Source organism: Azolla caroliniana, unplaced genomic scaffold (genome assembly GCF_043228905.1).
Source record: "Azolla caroliniana isolate FFs.n. ecotype wild unplaced genomic scaffold, voAzoCaro1.0.p SCAF_421, whole genome shotgun sequence".
NCBI classification, from domain to species: domain Eukaryota; kingdom Viridiplantae; phylum Streptophyta; class Polypodiopsida; order Salviniales; family Salviniaceae; genus Azolla; species Azolla caroliniana.
The window spans coordinates 1-10,004 of NW_028230856.1; the positions used below are offsets into that span (position 1 = coordinate 1).

Sequence of the window (10,004 nt, forward strand, 5' to 3'; positions counted from 1 at the left end):
GACAAGTAAAACATATATTAATGGCACTGAGTTGGGTTTGCAATTGGATTCAATAGGTTTTGAAGGGTAATGTGTTTGCTAAGTTAAATAAGTATTAATGGAACTACTGATTGTCTGTGTGGGTAAAGCCTACATATAAGATAACGAAGATTTTAACGAGTTAAATAATTCTTTGTCTTGGCTGTACTTTGCCTGTGCAGATCCTGATAACTGCATTTGCTGTTATATTCATAAATTTAGGGAAGCGCCAAGAGGGAGAAGTAAGGTTTGTACTCGACATATGCCCACTTAGTCTTATTATTAGTGCTCATATAAACACTTTTGGAACGAGATACTAATAATGTCCTTTCAGTGCATATTCAATTTTCAACGAGGGGTTCCGGGAACTTCCTGGCACATTGAATGCAGAAAGGTTGGACAGGGACATAAGAGCAGGACAATTCTAAATAATATTTATAAATTCACCAACAATGGCAACACATACCTCTGTGAATTTAACACAGTGAGAATTTTGGCATCAAAATTTTGCATGTATATATATATATAAATAGTTGTATAACATCCTGACATCACCCTATTTTTTCTGATATACCGCTGGGTGGAAATACAAATCTTTGTAATAAATTGAAGTGTGCTTTAAACACCTGAAACTATAATGGAGCATGCAATACTTTCCAAGTTTAATGGCACCTCATTTGCTCCTTGATTAATAACCTCAATTATTGAGTTGTATTTTTTGATTCTTGATGGTTCACACATGTTTACATTTTTACCACAACTAGTATTCAAGGACAAGGAAGAGTAAGCTTTAATTTGGCCTTTCACTTTTTACTGCAATTGCTCATTCTCAATCCAAGGACAATGAAGAGTAAGTTATAATTTGTGGTGCTAATTTATTTACTGCAATTGCATATTCTCATTTATGGATCGAGATATTTGAATGCTCTCTTAATCTTAGAAAATAGAGATTTGTAGTTTTACAATGGGAAGATTTAATTTTCAATGCATGAAATAATTTTCCATGCCGTCAAAATTTTCAAATAAGTTTTCCTTGCTTGAATTGATTGGATATTTGATGCCTTTCGAAAAAGGACAAATATTGTATTGTTTATTCCTAACTTTCTGGAAGTGTTGAGCTAAAGTCAATTTTTTGACAAGCAAGGCTTTATTAAATCTGTCATTGAGTAGCAAAGTAGAATGAACATAGATTAAAGAAGGTTTAATGCATGCCAACTATAACTATTGTGTTAGATGATAATAAGTGACTCAAAAACACTAATAGTCAATGTATAAAGTTGCTTACACGTTGCGATTTATCTTCACACTCAATGAGTGAGATTTTGTGATGGAAATGGAGTTTGTGATTGTCAAAAAGAGGTCAATGAAGGAGTAAAATTGTGTAAAAGGTATTTATGAAGAGGATATTCTCTTGTTTCGATATAGATCTAAAGGAGAATAATGAGGAAGTATAATTGTGTAAAGGTTATTTATGAAATGGAAATGCTCTTGTTTCAATATATCAAAATAGCATCTAAAAACAAGTCTTGAGCCTCTTCAATGAGTCACTACAAGCTTGACTTGGCTACAAAAGAGCAAGGAGGAGGTTTTATTTTGTTTGAACATAACAATGCAATATTTGGATCTAGCTTAACCATCACAAGTCTTGGCCATAATGACAAGGGTCATAAGGTTGTCACCCTAGGAGCACTAGGTTGGTACATAGGAGGCATGACCTAGAAAAAGTTTAAACTTAGAAAACCATTGTAACAAAGATTAAATTGTTTGTAGCTAGTATAAATAAGTTCAACGGAGCAAACTTCGTGCAATCTTTGCAAATGTATGGCACATACTCATTTCCTCTTTGATATGTCGTAGGGAGCATTTCGATTGCATAGAAACACTATCATGTGCACATTTACATGTTATACCAAGTCTAGATATATTTGTTTTCATTATATCTACAATCATATGCCTCTTTCTAAATTAAACAATATATACAAACACATATTTGACCTAAGATATATTAGTAATTCAAGAGTGAGCAGTGTCAAAATGAAGTGAAATTAGGTGAGCTATGGTTGGGGTACCGTTTACATTGGGACCACGGGCCACATCCACGTCGAAACCCTTTGACCTCTCGCTTCTTTTCGAGAGACTTGGATGGAAATGAAACTAGGCCTAGTATAAAGCCATCGAACATGTTTTTTTACTAGAACTCTTTAGCTTGAGTTCTATTTTATTTATTTATTTATACTTTCGATGAATGGGTAAATACCCCAAATTTGTTGTAAACCAATTGTCTCATGGGCCAATTTTGGTCTTAGAAGACATTAAGATTTCTTTCTTTCTTTCTTTCTAACAACATGCCATTCTCCTAGATTAACTATGAGATATTCTTTGAATGTTGATTCATCCAAAATTTGTACGTATTTTCAAATATTACAATATCCAAATTTACATATGCCATCAAGAGAAAAGTCGTGGCATTTACAGAAGCATAACTTCTTGAAGTCCACAATTGAAAAGAACACACTAACCATGATAAACAAGAAATTTGTTTCACAAACAACACTAGGTCATGCATTGCCAAATGTAATGAAGAAGCACAAAGGCCTTGCAAATAGAGTTGGGGAAACGATTGACTTTTTACTTCATCAAATCCCAACATGTTATGTGTGCTCGAGCAAAATGTGAAAGCATTATTTACCCTTAGGTTTATGTATAAAGGAGACTTTAGACTTCCCCACATCTTGGATTTGCATGTTACTTGAAATCAAAATTATAAAACATGATGCCGTAGTGATAAAGCTTTTGTTTTGTAGCATTGATGTTGTGCATGTAGTGGTAATGTCATGCTCATTATCAAAATACAATTACAATAATTCGTAGTTGGGATCATGCACAATGACAACTTGTTCCTAAAACATAACTTTATAACATTAACACAGAATCACAATTTCCAAAATATAAAGATTCCTCCATATTACAAAGATCGTTTTGTTCCTAAAACACAGCTTTATACCATTGATACATAGTCCCAATTTCCAGAATCTCTTTCCAAAATACAAAGATTCCTCCACAATACAGAGATAGATAGTAAAAGATAATCATTGTCTTCTAAAGGGCAAATGTTTTTATTTTTTTGGACCCAAAAAAAGATACCATTGCCGATCCCTTTCAACTAGAGATGATAGCTGAATTGACATTAAATCCATCAAATCCAAAGAGCGAAAAAGAGAGAAGGAAAGCCAAGGAAACAACTCACATTACGTAATCATCGAATCGGGCTCCTCGAGCAAACAAAAAACATTAAACACAAAAAACATCAAACAAAACAAATGCTCAATAAGATCCAAAGGCGAAAAAGGGACGGATCAACGGCAAATGGATGGATGGATGATAATAATAAACAAAAGGATGAAGAAAAAAAGAACAAAAAAAGATGTGTTGGCTTGGCTTAGCCTAGCTGCCCACAACAGTTCATCATGAAGAATATACACATATTAGAAACCACACAGAGGTTGACCATTGCCATGGCAGACCAAAACCTTAACCTATAGGATAAAACAAACAGAATTTGTTGATATGTCAAGAGCCAACCAACAGTGCAGATGAAAAGGAAGGAGTGTAAGTGGGCCCTCCTCTCATTACAAGAAACAAAGAGCAAGGATTGGGATTTGCAATCCCCCTGTCATCATCCCTTCCCCCATTTCTGATTCATCTCCATTGATGATTTCTTCTCCTCCTCCTGTTTTTTCCAGAGGTCTATCCTCCCTCACAAAAGAATCAAAGAAATCAGGGAAGACTCATGTCCTTCTTCATGTGGGCCTCAAGGTGTGTATATCTGAGCCTCTTATATATTATCTATAATTGCTCGTGGCGCTGTTGATATTCAAGCTATAGGGTAACCTTTTAAGGGCGTTTTCTGTGTCTTGACTATCATCTGACTTGTTGGGTTGATTCAAATTCAAGCTCTAGGATACAATTTGAGAATTTTGCTTTTGGTGTTTCGGTACTCTTAGGGTTTATTGGGTCTGCTGAGATTTAAGCTTGAGGGTAATATTTCAGAGTTTCTGTGTTCCAGAAGTTATTGGGTCTATGGGGATTCAAGCTATATGGTAATATCCTAGGTTGTTTTTTGTGTTCTACTCATTGTAGGATTCTAGGGTAATATTTTAAGGTTTTGTGCATCTTGATCATCATAGAATTGATTGAGTCTGTTGAGATTCTAGTGGTGTCTTAGGATTTTGTCTGTCCTTCTCATAGGATTTATGGTGTCTCATTAGATTCAAGTACCATTGCAGGTTTTTGTATATCCTCATTAAAAGCCTTATTAGATCTCGTTAGTTTCAAGATTTAGGTTAAAAATCTAGGGATTTGTATTTTTTTTTGGCTCTGTTGAGATTCAAATTTCAGGGTAATTTTTGGAGATCTATGTGCAAGGGTTTTTTGGGTTTAATGAGATTCAAATTATAAGGTAATAATTTGGAGGTCTTTGTGTCCTGCTAATTGTAGAATTTGTTACGAGATTCAAGCTCTATGAAAATATGTTGAGGTTTTGTGTGCTGTTTTTCATCCTCATTACCCAGGACTTGTTGGGTTTATTGAGATTCAGTCTCTTCAATGGGTAGCACATTGCAGAAGTGCTCAAAATAAACTTTTGGGTTTGAATTGTTCTTCTCCATTACCCATTTGACATAGAAACTGAAAATTTTGCCACCATGATTTCCAATGAGAAAGATCTGAGTCATTCAAATGAGAAGAGTCTGAACCGTAGCTCAAGCACTATACCATGGAAGGAGATGTTTGAGACTGCTGCCTCGAGCCCCTTGTCCCAATTTACGCCACCGAGGTACTTATCTTCGAGATCCTCTCCGGCTCTTGGTTCAGTAGCCAACTCACATGAAGCTGAAAGTGCACAGAAACCTCCTCTGCCCAGAAAAAAAGAAAGCGCGCATGCTCTCAGTGTCCACAAACCTTCATCCGATCACAATGCAACTGAGATATCAGAAAATGCTCATTATGGCACACATCAGATTCTCAATAATTGTCAAAATTCTGGCCTATCTATTTCTGATGAGAATTCCAAGGAAGTTACTGGTCTGCACCAACAATATCATCAACTTGCAATGTATATAGCAATGGCACATGGCGTCCTTATATTTCTTGTTATAGTGATATATGGAATATGGAAGCTCTTGGGATGCTACCAAAAGCCTATTCAATGGGCAGTGCTATGCTCAATGCCGTTGAGAGCTATCCATGAGGCTATCAGATCCTTTTGGGAGACTTCTTTGAAACAGGGTCTCTTTGGAACACTTCTGGCAATTCCTTTGGCCTTATGCAAGGCTTTAATAGTTAGCACACTTGATGCTCGACTTGCTTTGCTTCATCTCATTGGAAAAAGAAGGTCCCAGCAAGGCAGGAGAGTTAAGTTTTCAACTCTTACAGAATGGTTGGTTTCATTTACTGTGTTGACACTTGCCTATGAATACATGGGTTCAATCTCTTTTGCAATTATACCTTTTGTGGTGATCACTTTCTACTCCTTTGGCGTACTTCTTGGTCTTGTGCCAGAGATTGAAGAGCTGGAAATGGAAGCTAAACGATCTTTACTTGTGGAACCTAGCCGGCGATGGAAACATGCACGAACTTGGTTTGAATGGGCTTTGTTACCACTCACAAAAGTATACAAATTATTTGAAGCATGGATTACTGGTGCATTAGTGAACAATCTACACCATTTGGTTGCAATATTTTTGATTGTGTTGATGATTTTTGGATCTCTATCAGGATTGGTCTTGTTCTCATATAAAATAGGGTTGGAAGGCAAGGATGTAGTGGTTGCCTTGAAATCCCACGTAGAGAGAAGTAACTATGTAGAGAAGGTGGGATTAAAGCAGTGGATGGAGGAAAATAACATTCCTGAGCTTATTGATAGCTATTCAGGTAAGGCATACGATGTAGTATCTAGCCAGATAGATGTCTTTGCGGAGAAATATCAGATGACAGAGCTGGCTGATGTGGGTAAGCAGTACTTTATTCAGCTTGCACGTGGGCAATGGAGAAGAAATCTCGCAAATAACTCCAACACAACAGAATTAGTTCAGTCTCACCCAATTTTGGTTAAAACACATGCAATAGTACAAAAATGTCGAGAATATGACCTAAAAGGTGCTTATTTGGAGCTTCAACAAGGTGGTCATTTTATCCTCGAGCATCTTAACATACCAAGAGAAGAACTATTGGATAAAGCAAAGAAAATAGGAGAGAGGTGGCTTGGAGTTGGAAAACACGTGTTTGCAAATAGCTCAATACTTGTGTTTGCGATTGCAAGACTCGTTGTTTCAAGTACTAGCACAGTTCTTTCTGGTGCTCCTGAGCTCCTGAGCTTTTGTGCAGATTCTTTTATCTTCTTCACTGTACTTCATTACTTAATCATTTCCAAATCTGGAGGTGTGATGGAGCAAGTGTTAGGGATGCTTCCATTATCTAAATCTACAAGGACAAGATGTGCAGCTGTATTAGATGATGCTGTAAGTAGTGTTTTGCTGGCTACAGTTAAAGCAGCCTTTTTCCAGGCGGCTTTTACATGGCTCCTCTTTCGGCTTTTGAATATACATTTCTTGTATATGTCAACCCTACTAGCATTCTTTAGTGCCATTGTTCCACTTATTCCTAGTTGGTGGTCATCAATTCCAGCTGTTGCTCAGTTAGCTATGGAGGGACGATATATTCGAGCTGTCTTGCTGATGGCTGCCCACATTGGAGTTATGGATTATGGTGTTGGTGCAATTCAGAGTGGTATTCCCGGCAATAATGCATATTTGACAGGTTTAAGTATTGCTGGTGGCATTGCCTTATTTTCGTCTACACTTGAGGTTAGCTCTTGACTATTTACATTATTCTCTAAAGCGCTGATGGGTTATACATTTTATATAAATTACTTGCTATAGAGAGTGGCACCGATAAACTTGTCACATTTGTGCGAAATTTTGGATGTTTTCAAGTTTTGAGCAGTAAAGATTGTTAAACAGATCATCTACAATCTATCCATGCAAAAGTCTTTTTATATACAATGCAGTCCATTAAAGTTCATCTGTTCACGGTCCTTTGCATTTCCCTGTCTGGAAGGAAAAAGATACACGTTTCTTTTTTAAGCAAATGTGGAAGAATCTATTCCAGTTACTAGAAGTGCTAATCTCCCCTCTTGGGTTGCACTCGAACAGCACGTGCTCTCTTCATAGGAGATGGGCTATGCCAATTGAATTAGTTAGAAACATGTTTGGAATGGGTTGGCTAGGGGTGTCAATTCCAAGGTATTTTCTACTTCAATTGCCTCTTCATAGTATCCTACCAGCAGGTTGTTGACTTTGCCCTTGGCCACATTTAGCTTTTATGGTGCTCATGAAATCTCTAGAAAAGCTTTCATTTGCCTTCAACCTGCATTTTATTTGCTGGTGTAATTGAGCCACCATCGTGGATGTAGGTATTCCAAGTTTTTCCATTCAAACCCCATAACTTTGTCTGTGGTTGTGTGAAAGAATAGGACAATGGTTGTCGTTTAAGCAGAATCTCCTCTGGTACAAGCTGTAAACAAATGAGATGATCAACAGTGTTGTATTTGAACCTACTTGTAGTTGTACTACAGCTGTTGCCATGTTTTTCAGGCCGTTGATTGAGTTGACGTTCTAGAGTTTCTGCCTGGAAGTGTAGCCATGCAAGAGCCCACCATACTCCCGTGATTGTTGTGCAAGGTGTTTTCAGTTTCCCTGATCTATCGTAGGGTCTTAATCCAGTCATATAACTGATTTAGAGGAAGACCCGGTAATATTGGCTGATTTCATAATGCATATATCTGACCACTGATGAACAGGGGTGTCCAAGGGGAGCCAAAACTATGAATCAAATCCTAATAACCAATGAATATTAAGATTAAGAAAAGAATGATTTAAGGGTACAGACCACCCGCACCCCAGAGCGAAACGCAAGAGATGAATATAAAATACCGTCAATTTTGCATTTGATCGAATATTACTGTATGTTATTTGAGATGAATAGATCCAAGAGAAGAGATCTTTGTTCACCGATCACATCTAGATCAAAATGCCGTAATAATCCTCACTATATGTAGTTTTCGTTATATATCTTGACTCCTTAGGCTCCCAAACTCCCACGTATTCCCATGTGTTACAGGTCCTAGGATAACTCATTTCCAACTTATCCTGCCCTAAACAGTTGAAATTAACCTTTAGAATTGGTATCTAGAGAGAGAGAGAGAGAGTTGGGTTTTGAATAACAATCGGCAACAGTTCAGTTCGGTTTGAGAGTGAACCAAACCATGATACTGTTAAACCGAACCGTTAAAATGTTTTCAAACCATTAAAACTGCGGTTTTGTGGTTTGGTTTCGGTTTTCAACTTAGGTCAAAATTCAATTTTTAAATTTTTTAAATTTAAAATATTTCATTATTCTAAATCTTTAAATTTTCAAAATTTTAAAGATTTTCCTAAAATGTGAGAATAAGGCCTGAAAGTGAAAAGATTGTTTTAAAACAGTTTTTAAAAATTTAAATAAATAAATAAATAAAAATAATAATAAACCATTTGTTTAAACCGTGGTTTCTAACTGTTGAAACCGAACCGAACCCATTTAAAAAAACCTGAACCTGAACCGAACCGAACCGTTCAAACTGTTAAGCTGCAGTTTGGTTCGGTTCAAACCAAATCGTTGCCGACTGTTAGTTTTGAACCCAAGATGTAGTGTAGTAGTGCAACAACTTACCACTAGGGTAAGGTAATTACAATGGAGAGAGAGAGAGAGAGATAGAGATTTCTATTTACATTAATTGTGCTAAAAAAGGGAGTTTATTGTATATATACCAGGGAGCAATTATGGGCCCATTGCTTATGACAGTTGCAATTTCATTAAAGAACCTTTATACAGAGTTTGTTTTGACAACTCCGAAACAGATATGACAAAAGTTGCAACATTCTTCTTGTATCCTCCATAGATTTCAATCATTTCAATCCAATTCTACATAACATTCTTTCTGGAAACCACCATGAATGGCTAAATTTGTTCGAGAAGAGAATAAACCTTGTAAATTTAGTCACTATGCTACAAATTGAATGTAAGGGCTTGATCTTAAGCTGATTACAATTCGTCTATTCTATGCCAGTGACTACCCTGTTATGTAAATAAATCTTGCCTCCAAAGGTATACATGACACATAATTTTTTAAATATAGTGATACAAGTTGTGTGGTCAATACTCTTTTCATTTTCATAATAGTGGTGCGTACTTATTGATGATTTAGAGGTGCTAAACAGTAATGGACTATAAATACATGGTATATTTTATGCTTCATGAAGAGTATTAGATTGTGTGGCACTTTCAGTGTGAATGTAAGATTGGCTATCTCGTCTTTTTATATTTAACAAGTAAATGTGTTTAACATAATAGTGTGATCATTGGAGTGTCATTGATGCACCAAGAGATAATTCATGATCATGCATGCTTTATGCGTAAGCCTCAAATCAATTGTCCATTGTTGCTTTGAGAACTTTGATGATGAAAGTTCCAACTTGCGATTATTATTATGATTTATTTTTCAAAATTTTGAAAGGTTGCAACACTACTTAAATGATCATACTAAAACGTGCAATTTGTTATTGATGTCAATTCTATACATAAATTTTGTATTGAATTGTTAGTGCATACCCATCTCCTTTTACTTTTGTAAAAAGTTTACTACCTTCCATCTTTTTCCACCATAAGCATATATATACTAAAGCATATAATTATAGATTGCTAAACAAGGTGCGAAACCAATGTTGATTACTAATTACCACACAAACAAGAGTTTATAATAGAAACTATTTGAAGGTTTTTCATACTTGGGTGACTTTCACTAATATGATTTTGATATTTATTTGTTCAAGACATGAATAAGGAACATGGTGATATAATATATAAATTTATTAGTGCTAATAATGTGAAAA

At 36.0% G+C, this 10,004-nt stretch overlaps 2 protein-coding genes across 2 annotated transcripts; both read left to right on the forward strand.

Moving 5' to 3' along the window:
* Nucleotides 1-164: 164 nt before the first annotated feature.
* LOC147848276 (uncharacterized) lies at nt 165-778 on the forward strand (the record flags this gene model as incomplete). The annotated part of the gene is made up of 2 exons (XM_087338531.1): nt 165-265; nt 353-778. Coding segments are annotated over 2 exons (195 nt in total), but the record flags the coding sequence as incomplete, so codon positions are not given.
* A 2,906-nt stretch (nt 779-3,684) lies between these two features.
* On the forward strand, nt 3,685-9,156 carry LOC147848277 (uncharacterized). Its single transcript, XM_087338533.1, has 3 exons — nt 3,685-3,834; nt 4,590-6,881; nt 8,886-9,156. Exons 2-3 carry the CDS (start codon nt 4,722-4,724, stop codon nt 8,976-8,978), a joined length of 2,253 nt encoding a protein of 750 aa, XP_087194659.1. The 5' UTR covers nt 3,685-3,834; nt 4,590-4,721; the 3' UTR covers nt 8,979-9,156.
* The last annotated feature ends 848 nt before the right edge of the window (nt 9,157-10,004 follow it).

Bases quoted from the DNA above. Each gene is read 5' to 3' on its own strand.
- LOC147848277 (XM_087338533.1), top strand. From the start codon at position 4,722: ATGATTTCCAATGAGAAAGATCTGAGTCATTCAAATGAGAAGAGTCTG. The intron at 6,882-8,885 runs GTTAGCTCTTGA...TATATATACCAG, and splicing joins TATTTTCGTCTACACTTGAG to GGAGCAATTATGGGCCCATT.